The 16692-nt window shown below is 39.3% G+C and overlaps 1 protein-coding gene across 1 annotated transcript; it reads right to left on the bottom strand.

Annotated features, from left to right (window-relative positions):
- Positions 1–415: 415 nt before the first annotated feature.
- LOC134080769 (ectonucleoside triphosphate diphosphohydrolase 5-like) lies at positions 416–11149 on the bottom strand. The gene is made up of 13 exons (XM_062537373.1): positions 10588–11149; positions 10075–10154; positions 9714–9857; positions 9111–9186; positions 6692–6727; positions 6152–6240; positions 5344–5423; positions 5198–5259; positions 5010–5111; positions 4200–4343; positions 2725–2781; positions 1888–2003; positions 416–1732 (listed from the first exon to the last, which is right to left on the bottom strand). The coding sequence occupies exons 1-13, from the start codon at positions 10949–10951 to the stop codon at positions 1649–1651; spliced, it is 1434 nt and encodes a 477-aa protein (XP_062393357.1). The 5' UTR covers positions 10952–11149; the 3' UTR covers positions 416–1648.
- Between the last annotated feature and the right edge of the window lie 5543 nt (positions 11150–16692).

The raw sequence follows: 16692 nt of genomic DNA, 5'->3' as shown, positions 1-16692 counted from the left end.
TTCCTGGTCAACGCATCCTAGCGACCCATTACTTTCCCTAAGAAAATTACTAATCCCTATGGACAATTTATTCTGTACACTGGACTATTTGAGCTTTCTGACACTACAAATGACCTTACTGTACTGTAACTGACCCTAGGCAGATGGGTTGGGCACTTGAGTCGGCGATCTGTCCGACGGTTCTTCCTATATGTGTCTCCAATTCTAGGGAGTTTTCCTCGCCCCTGTTACTCATGGGCTCTCTCTCTGAATGTTTAAAACGCCATGAGACATGTGTAATGTTTTGGCGCTCTATAAGTGAAATTAAATTGAAATTGAAATTCAATTGAGATGAGGTCTGGCGTTAGCCAGGCTAATAGTGAAGTGGATACTATAGTCCCAAGAACGCAAATAGTCTGGTTATCATGTAATTCATTTTATCATTTTATATGATATATTCTATTCATGTCACATTGTACTCAATAAAAGCAACAGAAGCTTTAAATTAGTCAAATAAACATTGAAGTAGGTGTTTTGTAGCAACAGCTATGATGAAATAAAGCAAGTCGAGCACATTGACACCGAACAATGGTGAATGTTTTTTTTTCATTATATACATTGTGAATTAATGTGCATGAAAGCATACCAGAAATGTTGCACGATCATGTTTAAATTGAAGATATAAAATTACAGTATACCTGCAATTTAGGACAGTAATAATCCTTGTGACAGCTTGGAAGGAGAAAAAAAATAGTACCATTACATTAACATTAGTATTCACAAAGATCAACAGTGCTTTGAACAAACAGCCACATCCCTGTCTAGATTTTATTGAGGTTTAATGTTATTGTACACCATCATTATATGTGTCATCATCGTGGATAATATGGAGAAAACTGGGATTGATACCTGAGTCTTCAAACATTGGAAACATTGTCCGATCAATGTCCAAGCCGGAAGTTGTGGAGTCCTTACAATTGTATAAAACTGTACATTTGATCATAAATCCAAGAAATACCTTCTTTCTGCTACTTGCAACTATTTCCTTCTGCGCCAATAAGAAAAACTACTCAGTCTCCACAGTAAAGTTGGGTCCTATATGCAGTATCCAAATGCATATATTAGCGCTATACAAATAATGTTAATATTAAAATTATTTAAATATGTGTATGTTGGTTATCCAGATGTAGTAATCAATATCTTTCTCATGGAACTTTACAAGAGTTGCATTTGTCAGATGAGAAACTATAAGGAGCTGTCTCACTCTCTGTCTGCTACTATAATGTAGCATATATGTGTAGCTCCTCAGAAGGAAATGGCTCCCAAAATAGCCTGACTATACCCACATACACTGAAGCATAAATACATATCCTTCCTGATGGAAAGAAGAAAACCATAGCAACACATACAAAAAAACCCAGACAGAACTCAAATTAAGCTAGTTACAATGTACAGTAGACGAGTCAACACAGAACAGAGGTTGGCTGAATGGTTGTTGATAACATAACAGGAGGATATGGTGACCATAGGGCAGGGCCTGGCAGGGCAAACAGCTTAGGAGATGAAGGACAGCAATCTCTGATGAATCCTGGATGTCCGTTAGCTGTCCAACACTTAGAATCCCAAACCCATCAACTCCATACCACTAGTTCCCTTATATCCAATGGTCTTAATGAATATTGAAGTTGTTAAAGTGATCAAAAGTGGCACCCAGTGCCCAGCTTGTCTCCACATTGTTTACCTTCTTAGCAAGCTGTGAAAGAGGAAATATAATGTGACATTTGAGGATTCTTTCTTATGCTGGAACAGGTACGTACAAATTAGAGCAAAACAAGATTTACAGGACTACATAAGCTATGCTTTAGATATATTTCAATATATTTTACTGTTACTCTTAATCTGCCTTACCTGCAGCACTGTGCTGTCCTTGAATCCAAACCCCTCTTTCAGAAGGCAGGTGATGTATGTCATGTCCATGCACAAGAAAGGACTTATAGGGCGATATTTTGTCATCTTATTACAGACTGCAAGAAAAGCACAAGCACAAATATGACAACACGAATGAGCTGAATTTGTCTCTTCTGAGGTTTAGCTGACTGGACAGGAGAGTTGTGTTAGGAGCACTTTGCTGTGCCAGAGGGTCTGCATATGATTGATGTCTTTGCCAACCCACAGGGGGCAAACTGCCAAGTGTAGACACAAGGTGTGCCCTGTGTGTCTTCACCCTCTTTTTATTGGCTGGGAGTGTTTGTGTGCATGTGAGTGCAATGCATGTTTAGGTTTGCACATATTCTGCCAGGTTCCCCCTTTTGGCCAAACATATTTCCTCAATTGGCACAGAAAATCTTACACAATACATCAACTCATGGACCACGAAATCTGAAGCAGTGCCTACACAACTAATTTTTCACATTCTATTATGTCAACTATACATGGACTGCAATGTGTGCACATGTAAGAAATTGTTATGAGTCTGTAAAGTACATAAAGAGCCAAGTAAGCTGGTTAGTGAGATTTTAGCTACTTGAGAATCTCACACTGGGCCTATGTGTTTGTGAGAGTACAGGGTGTATTTTGCAAGAAGACCTTGTGCTGGTGAGGCTGTCGTTTTGGGAAGCCTGTGTGATTGTTAGTGGTCTCTCAAATGCAAATAAGCACAGAGAGTTTATGTTTGCACGAAGTGTACAGTCTGAATGGAATTGAGGGGAAGAGCAGAGAAAATCACAGGAGGGCCTCATCTCTCACCTTCTTTGGCCTTTTTTTTGAAGTCCCTGACCTCCACTACACCACCACGAGAGCCATCTGAATGCAAACAAGAAAAAATCAGCTGCATCAATCATGTAATCCAGTTTCTTACAAACATGTATCTAAGACATTGTATACATATTGTATCCCTTACAGATTGGGATGATTCCAAGGACCCTGAAATGCTTGGGTCCAGCAGACTTCTATCTATTTATTAAAGTTCTTACATTTGCCCTGAACTGAAAAACACTCAACTGGAAATTAAGAGGACTTAATGCAGTGTTACCAGGAATTCAAGAATATATAAACATTTCCAATAGCATATGCCAACATTTTGGGCCGTCTACCAGTTAAAACGTCCTACAAACAGATATCACAGCTTGCAAATGCTTTATGTTGACAATAAACAGCCTTTCAATTCTGCATTTATGTTTTCTGAGAGATTTTTAGACCATCTACCATGCACAAAAGTAAAGTAAAGTAAACTTAACTAAAGCTCTAAGAAATGGCTTCATTCAGATGTTCTGTTGCTTAGAGGAGCCCATGTTTGTTGAGTGAATTGGCAGAGCATACCCAGTTCTAAAACTACCATAAGCTGACCATTCAAATGACTATTTGTAGCTTGCCTTGCAAGTCTTAACCAGCCAAATAAAGCCTAAGAAGTAAATGTTATGTTCTTAGACTTGGTGAATTATCTCTGTATTGTGTAATGTTCATGAATAAATCAATCAAGAAATTAATTTGATCATCAGAGTCAAATTGTACGATGTTGTGTTGTACAAAAGATCAATAATGGCTTGCTTATTTGTAATGTATCACATGTAACACAACTCCTCTTACTTTATTGTGATAAAGGGATTATCCGGAGTAAGATGCACTTTAGATCAATTTACGGATGATTGGGAGTATATACGTTGAGTTGACATCAAATCATGTCATTCGGATGTGTTTTGAGAACGATTTTACCGTTTTTAGCCAAAACTCGTTAGCCTGGAAGTGAACGGGGCACGTCCTTTCGCCGCTACCAAACGCTATTTTTATACCTCTTCTACTGTGCCAAACAACATTACACTTACGTGGTAGTGAGTAGAGGGTCCCTAAAGCCAAATCGAAGTATCCCGAGGTCTTTATGTGGTCGGATAGAGAGTCCAGAATGGATTTAATCAAGCCAGTACCTTTCGGGAAATGTTGCTGCTGCAGCTGAGAAACATTTTAGCAACATTTCAACAACATTTCCGGAAAGGTACTGACTCGATTAAATTGACTTTCACGTTCACTTCCAGGCTAACGGGTTTTGGCTAAACGGTAAAATCGAACTTTCTCAAAACACATCCGAATGACATGATTTGATGTCAACTCAACGTATGTACTCCCAATCATCCGTAAATTGATCTAAAGTGCATTTTACTCCGGATAATCCCTTTAATTATATACGAGTTTAGGAAAATAATCCAGCAATGAGGTTAGTCACTCACCAATGAGCCCGGACTCAACTGCTCTGTCATAGTAGTAAGAGAAGGCATAAAATATGCTGCTTCCCTTCACTTCATAGGGCTGATGGACAATACCCTTCACCACACGCATCACCTCATAGTAGCATAGTTTGTATCCAGCATAACCTTAACAAAGGAATACAAAAAAATCACTTATTTTACTCACATTTTATTTCCATAAAAGCTCTCACACCATAACACACTAGATCTGTCACACAGACACAAACCCCGAACATGACAATACTATAGTCAATAACACCTGAAAAATATATAAATCATGAGGCAAAATACAATCCCCATCCAAAATATTTATACTTATATAGTATAGTATTATGTCCCTCTTGTGTTGTGGCCATGTTCATGTATGATTTATAAATTCATGATGGCATTTAGATTTCCCTATCATGTCTGTTCTGTTGTACAAGATATTGACAGTGCAATAATGTTGCAAAACAATCAGAAACAAGGTTAAGACATTTGTCGAGAAGGATGTTTTGACTCTTCTCTCAATAGCATCTCCCTACAGGACGGTAGGCTATTTTGTTGCTCTGATTGATTTGGTCTATCCAATTGAGTGCAGATGCAAGATACACTTGCCAGAGTAAACCAAGCTGGATCAAGCTATACCAGACGGAGTATGAAGAGCGGAAGTACGTAGGTAGGCGGAGCCAGGCTAATGTTCGTCCTATCGAGACTTATTTTCAGAGAATTACCGGTGGACAATATGTTTTTTCTTACATATTCTATACTATGTAATACTACATGTGTACTGTCAAATTGTTTTAGTCTTACCATCTGGGATCCCACTGACTTTGTATGTGAGACCACCAAAGGTCCAGTCCTCTCTGAATTTCTTCGGTAAACAAGAGCTTGTGAAGACTTTCCAATCAAGACCTGTGAAGAATCAAATCAAATTGTCATGTCATGATGTCTTTATACAGGTATATTTATGCAGGTATGTTTCAGAACAGGTAATTTACCATCAGCTCCAAGTGCCCCAAGTGTAGCCAATCGTGCAGCAACGAGTCCATTGCCCAGGTAACTAATCAGAAAAAATAGACTCAATTAATATTCCATATTATGCTCATGAAATAATTAATAATGGATCAGCTGCAAAACAGCTTACCTGTGGGTGTACAATTCATATGTGCTGTTAAATAAGTTGAATCTGGCAATGTAGCTAGGAGGGGCAGTCTGTACAGTTTTCTGTGTAAATACATATGTAGAAATCAAAATGTGCTCAAGGTAGCAACACAGAATGCTGTTACTATGACCCTGACAGCTGCTGACTTTCTTCATACATTCTAAAGAATGTTTGGCTGAAGGCAGCATGAGGGATACATAGATTTTGCCTTCAAAATTGGCCAAAATGAGGGTATCTCAGAAGGCACAAATATTTTTTCGGACATGCCTTGATGCCACCTAATGCTATTTTAGAAGGCAGGACTCCTTCTGTTTTGGACACAGCCAATCTAAATATTCTGAACAGGTTATAAGCCATTTTGATGCTAATGTTGCTTAAAACTTTTCCGATCAACCTTTGTTTGTTTGCTCCCAAACAAAAGTTTAAACTTGCTTATATAAATAGATCCTCTTCCAACAGCTGTTGCATCTCACTATTAAATTGAACTTAACAGTCTGAAACTGAATTGTGAGAATTGAATGTGGAAGTGCATAGAGAGAGGGATTTTCAGAGAGGATTATTTACTTATGAGAAAAAATTATTACATTTCAAAATATTACATTCAGTGTCAAGTTTATGGGATTCAGTTACAAACTTATGAATTCAATTTCAAAGCTGCCTTTACCATTCAAATGTATTTATTTATTTTTTCAATTAAATTGCTACTTCAGCCATTCAAATGCAAATACGACATATTTAGATTCGATTTGAAGTGACACAAGTTTTACTCCATAACTATTCTTTGACCAACCTTTGACTTAGGGAGGAATGTGATCTGGGTAGACCCGCCACCTAGGTCCAAGATACCAACTGTCTTCTTGGTCTTGGCATACAAGTGACCTGGAGAGTCAAAAAGGTGACCAAGTAAGACATTGTTGTTTGGAAGGAGCTGCCATATAATATACATGTAATAACAGGATTAGATGTTATGAAATGAAGTCAATCCTCACTCAAACACTCAAACCACTGCAGACTAATTGGCTATACCGAAATAGTGATGTTTCATAGAAATACACTAGTCCTGGATCCACTAGTCCACTAGTCCATTCATCTCTCAGCTGTTGTGTGTGATACTTAAAATTAGACTGATTGGTCATGATCTGTAATGAACAAGGGACTTTGGACAAAAGTAATGAAACAATTTGATGTGACCAGTATCGTGCAAGGAATATGTGACCAGGTGCTCAACCAGTTGTAAGGCTTTGAAGGATTTGAATGTTGTAGGAGAGGGAAACTTTCAAACAGACTACATACCCCTTCCTATGACACACTTTAAACATGAATTTCTTACCTGTTAAGAAGTTCACTGTCACCCAAGCCAACACACCTATGAGTGAGAGTTAAATAACAAAAATAAGCTAAATAAGTTGTTGCTCTTGTTTATTATTTGAGGCACCTGAAACTAACATTTATAAAAGGAGACTATTACACTGCATTATAGGAAATACTGGATTGTCATGTGATTCAGTGTGACTGTGTTTTCTGTTTGTTTGATTATGTATCAAATAATACAGCATGTATAATATAACCTTTGTCAGCCATGCTGCATCATTTATTAAAGCATTATCACACGAGTAGGAGTGGTGTTGTTGGCCTATATCGGCACGGCTGTGGTTCGCCGTAGGTACGAAGCCGAAGGCGAACCACAGCCGTGGCGATATACTGTAGGCCTACAACACCACAACCACGAGTGCAATAACGCTTTATACAACAGTTCCATTGGCAACCAAAAAATATACCAGAGTGCATTTTTAGGAAGAATAATTTATTATTTGCCATTGTTTTTTTAGCCCAGTTCCTCCGCTATGCGAAGTAGGCCTAGCTCAGAACATGTGTGGTTGCTATGCAACTGCTAAATCAAAGAACATGGAATGTCGTCTCTGGTTAAATCAAAGTGAAGAATCAACCGTCTCTGGATACATTGGCGGAGTGATTATTAGCTGAGAAGAGTCACCAGTGGTGATATTGCTTAATATCACCACTGATAGAACGCGTCTCGTCCAATCAGATATTGCTAAATCGGTCGACCGGACCTAACTGTTGTATAAATGCATTTATTACACTGCTTGGTTGAATTCCCCATTGTTCTGCATTCTATAAGGGGGTCATTAACCGTATGTTATTTGCACACCTATGAAGTAGTTCCAATTTTTACAGTTAATGTAGAACATAGACAATGAAAGCTTATAGAACGCAGGACAATGGGGAATTCAACCAAGCCGTGGAATAAGTAAGGGATAATGGATGACACGGTGGTCGGTTCACAGATACAAATTCACAATCGAGGTTGTGATGCGGCCCGACGCACAGCAAACCTCATAAGTGCATTTATGTCTGTGAACCGACCGCCATGGAGTCCTTTATTCCGCTTATTCCACTGTTGCTACTTCAGTTGTGTTTATTTCCGGTTATAATTTAAACGTTTTAATCGCTAGAACCGTCTTGTTTGTAGAACTACTTTTCCCCGACACATTTCAACTATTTTTTCAACTTGCAGGACAAACTGCCATTACTACTTCTAAATGGATGGTAGCTATGGCCAAAGGCCAGTCATTGGGCCGTATCACAAGCTCGATCGTGCATCGGGCGACTAGTCAGGCTGGTAAGGAAGGCTGGCTCTGTTGTGGGAGCTGATCTGGAGTGCATCACTTCAGTATCAGACAAAAGGACCCTGAACAAGCTACACAGCATCCTGGACAATGACTGTCATCCACTCTACAGCACTATCATACAGCAGAAGAGCTTGATCAGCAGGAGACTACGCTCCATGACATGCACAACAGACAGACTGAGGAAGTAATTTGTACCCAGGGCCATACAACTGTACAATGCTTCACTGAAGGGAAAAGGAAAGTTGGTCTTCTATGCATAGTATATCTGCACCTCCACCCTCTTATACACTTACATGGCATGGCTTACATGTCTACCCTCTTTTGTCCATATTTTTGACCAATGACTATGTCTGCACCCATATCTCACTATCCTTGCACTGCTGCTATAACTCTTATATTATTACTATGTTAGGTCTATTTTAAGTGTCCATATATTTATACTAGTACTGTTATTATTATCACTATGCTTACATTTTGTACTGTACATATTTATTGCTGGTCACTAGAATGTAATCTTGCACTGTTGCACTGTGGAGTTTTTGATTTACTATGCTTACATTTTACATTTTGACACATTTTGACACACACCTCATACTGGATCACAGTACCAATCCTCAGTACATTCATGCACATTTTATCCATAGTATTTTACTGCTCCTTTAGTCATGTTGATTTGTTGATTTGCTTTGTATTTTCCTGTTTACATTGTATTGTATGTTGTGTGTGGTGTCTTAAGCTGCTGGGACCTTGAATTTCCCCTTGGGGATCAATAAAGTATCTATCTATCTATCTATCTATCTATCTTTATTTATGTGATCCCACCACCGTGTCGTCCATTATCCCTTACATGTCAAATTATAGAGAATTTTATTCATTACTTGGTAGGTTATTGGTTTGGTTATAGGTTTGTAATTTGTCAGAGAAGCTATCATTGTTTTATAAATTATGAAAATTTGCAAAACATTGTAGTGTGTTCCTATGGCAAAGGACTTCCAGCACTGTGTTGAAGACCAACAACATTCAGATCCATAATGTATCTGCTGCTCACAGATCATAAGTGGTCTAGATTACATCATCAAAAAAGAATATATTATATACCTTCATTAGTGCCATTCATAATTGACACACTGTTGTTTGGAATGAAAAAAGGTGACTCATCAAAGACTTCTTTAACCTATAAGGATATATAAAAAAGAAATATGCCTTATATTCAGACTCAAAAACATTATTAATTACTTACTTTTTCAGAAATGTTTAATTTATAATATGTTTTTTTTCTCATTTCATTGCAGTATATATCTCTCTCTCTCTCTCTCTCCCTCTATATACAGTATATACTGTATACACATAGTATTTGTTTTAGTATAGATGATCTCAATAGCACAGCCATGAGGGTTTTCTCTTCCTTGCATGACAGGGATCTGAATGAATCTTGGTCTGAGGGTGTTGGTGTACAAAGCTCAGCTTCTATGATAATATACAACAAATGACTAATATACAACACATGCCCCAGACAGTCTCTGGAGAACAGTTTTAGATCCCTCACCCAGCCACTTTTACACATCCACTATTTATATCTGTTCTCTATGTCTTAGTTCACATTTCATGAATCACAATCTGTCATTGGTGTGATTTGTTTTCTTTTCTAGTAAACTGACAGAAATATGAGAGGGAAATAGAATAACAACACCCAGGTCTCACCTCATCTAGAAGGGCTTTGGCCTTCTCTTCTGGTAGCAGGCGGAGGCCTGCTGTGGCTTTCAGTATTACAGGGGTCTGTTTCCACTCAGTCTTGGGTACAGTCTTCTTGGCCACCTTCAAAAGCTGCCTTATAGTGTCCCCACCCTTATAAAAAAAATCATTAAAACAACTTTAAAGGAATGCACTCTTATAGTATGACTACCAAGCCACATGGTTATATCTGTACATACAAACGTTTACATTACTTTACCAGTTGACTTATCTTGGCTGCCAGTAAATGTAAGTGAATTATTATATTATAAATGTATGCATATTTAAAAAACAAATGATAATAATAAAATAAATACATTTATGAACCTACCACGTCAGGCTTATCTGCATATGCAGAGAGTCCAGGCTTCACAGCATGATACATTTCATTGTCCAAAACCGGTAACTCAACTGAAACCCAGTATCAAGAAAACAGGTGATGTCATATTGTGAGAAAAATATCATATTTCAGTCTGAGCATAGTCAGAGAACCATATGTAAGACAATTTGCAGTGCTAAAACATTTTAATTATGAAATGCTACATTACAATCTTAATACAATAACCTAATTTGAAGAGGGATAAATCAGCATTTTCTTTCAATGATATTGCTGACATTAAAGGTACAGTATATCATAGGTTGAATTCCTACAACATTGTAGAAGTGCTAATGGTGTTTCCAAAAAAACTCCATAAGTCTCCATAAGTATTAGTTACACAATAAGCCTGGTGAAAGCAACACACACTATATGTATTTAAAACTCCCTTTGCTGCTACAGTATATTTATCTTGATTATACAGCTGAGTGAAACATCAAAATATTGTTCCAATGCAACAACACTCACCTGGATCCTTTTGGATGAACTTGTAGATGTGGATTCGTGTGCCTGTGCTGCCCGCATCAAACATTATCCCATAGTACACACGGCTCACATTGACTGGCTGCTGCATGTCAGGAGATCCAGACACCTCTGGAAGCCCAGAAATGTCAGTACCTCCGGAGAGCTCTGGAGCATGAGGCTCAGGCTCTGATGGGAGCTGGTTGTCCATGCTGCCATACTGTCTAGGGGCAGGATGACTGGGCATACGATGGCTGATGATATGGGAGTTGTAGATGTGGTGGCCATAGTATGTTCCCTCCACCAGGAAAAGCCCCCACATGAAAGCCCATATGGAGCCCATAAGTGTGAAACACCTCTGCTGAGCCATGTTATCACACGGAAGGCAATAGAGAAAAAACAGAACAGAAAGGATGTATAGGCGCAGTAGCTATTTTGCTGTGAGAAGGTTCTCTCTGGCTTAGGTTACTGGCATTGACAGTGAGAAGTGGCTGAGTGGGCAGCCTGAGCATGCAGAGGAGATGGCAAGGGAATGAAGAGTGGAAAAGTTAGAGGGACAGAGACAGAGGCAGAGACAGAAAACACAGGCACACTCAGGACTGGCTAGCCATCTGTTTACAGTATTTAAAGACATACGGGCTTGGCCAGATGCCCATCCAGAGCAAAACGATCCACCAATCATGTGGCGTTACATCACAATTCATCAAGAAGGACCCCTCCTTTTTAGAAAAAAAAACTACCTGCTCAGCAGCAAGTTTTTTTTTCAAGGGAGAGAGGATTTAGCTAGTCCTCCTTCCCCCACCATTACCACTTTTGAATGGTTTAACCACAGCTGGAAAAGCTCCTAAAACAATGACCAAGACTAGGCTACACTTACACATCAAAACAGGTTTGCTCTGCATAAAGTAAAAGGCATGGTCTTAAAATACATTTTATATGTCTGCTTAATTAAATTGCAGACACTCCACACTAACAAGGATCTCAAATTTCTGATGAATTTTTAGTTACTGTGTTGGACCTCACTGCTGAAATGAATATGATGTCATATATAGTATTAAAAGTACGAGCAACAACTTCTTTGAACATTTTTTTTAAACGATAGTGTGCAGAAGTATGCGCCAGTCTATACACACTCTTGTCTAAATGTGTACAGTTATTTATGTAATTATTTCCTGTGTTCTCTCTCTTAAACCGTGTAGTTAAATTTTGTGTGTTAAAAAAGATATGTAGACATTATCTAATTTATTGTGGGACTTTGTGGTAAGGTTATAAACATCATTACTGTTAGAGAGTCCTAAAGCACTTCTGCAGAATGCCCTTAGGCTGAGACTGTGAGTCACTGCAGGACAGGGGTTGTGCACCATGTTTCTGCACTTTACCACCTGACCTGTCCACTCTTCAAGAAGCCTGTGAAAGTTGCACTTGTTGGTGAGAGCCTCAACCCACGTGCAGCCAGGCAGACTAACAAAATCTGCACACAAGACCATTTACTGCTCCAATATCAGTGTCAGAATTTTATGTGTGCGTGAAAATCCATGGTATGTTTTGCACAGACCAAATCGCACACTCTCAGTCACATGAGCTGGCATACTCTGTGAACTTAAGAACATATGCTTTTGCCTTATACCACTGACCACTGGGACAACCACAAGATTTTATCCAAGTCAAAGTGAGTGTGTATAACAGGAAAGCCTTGAAACAAATATTTCTTATTTCTGTTCTCTCCGTGAAACTGTTTTTTTTTTTTTTTAGAACAGAAAACATATTTTATACAGGTGATGAAGAACAGCAAGAACAGCAGAATGTGGACGAAATGAAACATGAACATAATATAACACACACTTAGAAAAGCTTGAGACCTTATCTGAACTACAGTGTGAGTGTGGGTTTTCCTTTCTTCGATGAAACTGGAATTCCACCATCCCAAACAGAGCCACATGTACATCGTGTTACTTCTGAAAAACTCTGGCTCACCGAGAACATTGTGTGACCTCAGTAGGTTTTCTTCTCTTGGTCCTCTAGCTTCTATCTTTTACAACAGTACACAAAGGACATTGGTGAAAAAAAAAGGTCTGTCCCTGACGCCATGGGCTGAGAGAGCTGAACTTGGATGTGAAATCTGCAAAGGTTTTTTAAGAGAGTGGAAAACAGGTCCATGCAGAGGGCAGAGGGGAGGAGTAGAGTTTGGCATACCAGTCCCAGCTATTCAACCAAGCAGCACAACTGTTCCAACGCTGTAATTTTAGCCTAAAAATATTACACTTTCTTTCCTCCTCCCTCTTCTTTTTTCCTAAATACTGTGGTTTTCTTTCTCTTTTTTCTAGTTTGTGGTTCTCTGTTAAGGTCTTTTCCTCTCTGCCAAGCATGTATGTGTTGCATCCCTCACTAACATCTGATGATTTGGGGAGCACTCCCTGCCATGGCAACTGCATATTACGCCAGCTATGAGCTAATTCAGTAGGTGGCTGGCCCTGATTGAAGTATCATAAAATCTGACTCACTTTGTAAAGGGCCATAATATCCGGTCTACTGTCTTCTCACATGGAATCCCAGCAGATATCCTTTGTTGTTGTGTTTTGTTTTGGTTCTTTCTTTTTTCTCAAAAGCTTGCCAAGACACGCTTAGTAATTATGTTCACACATAACAGACAATTGCAGACAATTACTGAAAGGACTGCCTCTATATCTCAGGGATACAAACATGAACTGAGACAACACAATTACTGCACCTGGTGCAGAAGGATAAGATGTTAAGGACTGGTAGAAGCCATTAGGGTTGCAGGAGACAATGACATGAGACATCCTGAAACAATAGATACAGGCGGTTAGAAAGTTGCCGCCCATCTGTGGGGGAAAACATGCTAACATCACACATGAAAGTCAATGGGCTAACACACATGCCAACCAAATGCCCACCAAATTTGGTCAATTTTCCTGAACGTACGTGTCAACCACAAAAGACAACACGCTAGGTGGCGCTATAGAGTCTCTAAGCCACACCCTAGGCCAGAGCTCTAAATCTGACTATCGATAGCAATAACGCACAAGCCAACCAAATTTGGTTCATTTTCGTGAATGTGTGTGTCAACCACAACAGACAATGCGCTAGGTGGCGCTATACAGTCCCTAAGACACCCTTGGCCAGAGCGCTGTCTCTGAATAGCTATAGCGATAACACATATACCAACTAGGGATGGCGAAAACTAAAAATTTTCTTGACCGACCACCGAGGCTCATTAGCCGGTTGAAACCGGTTAACCGATTCGTTTAAAATAAATTATGCTATTTGAAATAACAGCCACGCAATTTCCCAACTCTCATCTCTCTGTCCCACGCTCATAGACACAGGCACAGCCCCGGCGCCGCCCTTTCACTTACGTCACTTTTTAAAATCCTACAGCGCCAAACATGAGTCCTGCAAACCAAGGAGCTTGTAAGTGGAGGACAAATGGTTCCTTTACTCCGAAAATGGTTTGGGTACAAGGTGATCGCGTTGCAAATAAAGGCGTTTGTCTAGCGTTAGAAGCTCATTTGAAGCTGAAATGGCCGCGGCTCACTTAAGAAAGTGACAGCTCCGAAGAGACGCAGCTTAGTTTGAGGAAGTGCGAACAATAAAGATGATCATTACCTTATCTGTTACCATTGATGACCCTTCCTGAAATGTAGATGTAATGTATTTCCAAATCTAAGCCCATCTTATGCGGAAAGTTGCCTAGACTGCAACACGATAAAACCAATGGATAAAACAGCACACTTCCAGATTGCAAAAGACGCACCCCGGCCACCGCTGTGACCTCGTGCCAAATGTTTTTATTGGTTTATTACGTAGCCTAGCCTACAAGCAGGCGTTATGAAAAATTGAGTGTGAGGGATAATGTGTTAACTTCACGCAAAAAAAGATCTTCTTGGAATGAGATGGCTAGCTGTAGTAGCGTTTAGTCCACTGTCTTTAGCCTAATTTAAAGATGCCTCTTTTTTTTTTTTTTTTTTTTTTTTAACCGACTAGCGACAACTTTGGTCGGCTAACGTGGATACGGTCAACCATCGGTCAAACAGTCACCGGTTAACATCCCTAATACCAACCAAATTTGGTTCATTTTCGTGAATGTATGTGTCAATCACAACAGACAATGCACTAGGTGGCGCTCTAGAGTCCCTAAGCCACACTCAAGGCCAGAGCTCAGTCTCTGACTACCGATAGCAATTACACACAAGCCCACCAACATAGGCGTATCTAGGTCCATTTTGGGTGGGCTTCAGCCCACCCAAAATATTTCCAAGCCCCCCCCTATAATTTTGGGTCGGATTTAAATAAATAAATAAATAAAAAATAGTGCAGATATTAACTTAACATGACAACAAAGCGAGTCAAACTATAAATACAAGTCTGTTTATTCAATGAAAGTATCGTTATGATTCCCATGCCTCAGAGCCATAGATAGCGCTCTGGCTAGCGCGGTAGGCAGGCGAGCGTGGTTAACGTTCCTGTGCTGTGGGCGGAGGACAAAATTCGCAGTGAACGACATAGTGAGATTGTAAGTTGATATTAGTAGGCTAATTGTTAATTGCTTAACGTTGCCTACATTTAACTATGCGGAAGGAAAGGTGATATTGCAGCCTGGCGATATTGTAGGCTATTTGTCTATTTCATTTGCTTTTGGCAGCTAAATGGAACGTTATGGAAAATGCCAACATCGAACAACCAAACTCAGGCTAACAGCTTCTTATTGCGAGTGAAAACTAAATGGCATTGTATAGCATTAGTTTTTGGCATGGGAACATTTAAACTGTCTTTCAATTCATTGGCTAGATGATACAAAGATGTTTCAAGAAGTTAGTGAGGAGCAGGAGAGAGAGACAGGGAGCTGATGCTGAGGTGGTCTGCGTGATTGAGGTCAGTAAAGGTCAATGAACGATGTTAAAGATGATTGAACGTTGCAAATGTCACATAAGCCGAATGGGAACCGGAGGAAAAGTTTAAAAACGTTGTGGCCGCTGAACTTGGCTTTTGCAACAGGCTTTTGACTGAGTTCGTTTTATTTTGTATGATGGGTGTGTCAGAAGCAGAAATGTCACCCTATCGCAAAATGTGTGTAGCCTAATTAGACAACAGTGTAGGCTACTATAGGCTGTGTAGACAACATGCACAGCAATATGTGTAGCCTATGTAGAGACAACATGCACAGCATTCAACTCAGTTGATTGGCATAATAACAATGAAAAGGCGAAAAGAAAGTAATCTCCATATTTATATGCATGTTATCAAAGTTGGATAAAAACACAAAACAAATAGTGATGATCCATGTGTAGGCTATAGACCTAATGCATCTCAAACTCAACCCAGGCATTCCTAAGGAATTGTCTTATTCATGCCCCTTATGCCCTTATTTCATAATAATTCTGGCCAACTTGTTGCTCTCACTGTGTAGGCTTAGCCTAAAACCTACATTAAATAGTCGGGATGTAAAAAACAGGCATAGGCTACCTTATGCATTTATTTTAGTAATAGTAGGCCTACCCCATTCCCAACATCATCTAGAAATGTTGGTTCTGATAAATGTTCTTCAAACAATGACGAAGCCTTTGTAGGAACGATGAAAAAAACGATGTAGGAACGATGACTTTTTTTTTTGCGCGCGCATTATAGAACACACTCCTTGGTGGGCATATGTGTTGTATTAATCTGAACAACTTTTACATTTAAACGATATAGTAAATCTTAGAAGAATTTGAGTTATGATTATGATTATGATTTTTGCACATCATGTATTTTGAAACACTTCTCCTAGACGGTTTATCGAAATCATGTCATATGAGCACTAAAATGATCTTGAGGGGTTGCCCGAGAGGAATTGCGACCAGATTTTTGAATTTCAAAAGTATATCGAAATGGCGAAGGTTTGAATTATGGCGTTTTATTATGAAACAGGAAGTTGGTGTTAAAGGCAGAAAAAAGGTTATGAATTGGATGTAATTTGGAAGCTACATGTGGAATTGCTTCTGCTAGTCAGAGACAGAGCTCTGGCCTAAAGTGTGGCTTTGGGACTCTATAGCGCCACCTAGAAGCACGTTAATGTGTTGTGGTTGACACAAACATTCACGAAAATGAACC

Source organism: Sardina pilchardus, chromosome 5, assembly GCF_963854185.1.
Source record: "Sardina pilchardus chromosome 5, fSarPil1.1, whole genome shotgun sequence".
NCBI classification, from domain to species: Eukaryota; Metazoa; Chordata; class Actinopteri; order Clupeiformes; family Clupeidae; genus Sardina; species Sardina pilchardus.
Note: the sequence above shows the minus strand (reverse complement) of the source record. Positions and strands in the feature narration are given on the sequence as shown.

What these genes read in the sequence shown, in the direction of transcription:
- LOC134080769 (XM_062537373.1), bottom strand. Translation starts at nt 10,951, where the DNA reads ATGGCTCAGCAGAGGTGTTTCACACTTATGGGCTCCATATGGGCTTTC. An exon ending in GTTCATCCAAAAGGATCCAG is followed by an intron (nt 10,155 to 10,587) that starts GTGAGTGTTGTT and finishes ACTGGGTTTCAG; the next exon opens with TTGAGTTACCGGTTTTGGAC. An exon ending in ATGCAGATAAGCCTGACGTG is followed by an intron (nt 9,858 to 10,074) that starts GTAGGTTCATAA and finishes TTTTTTTATAAG; the next exon opens with GGTGGGGACACTATAAGGCA.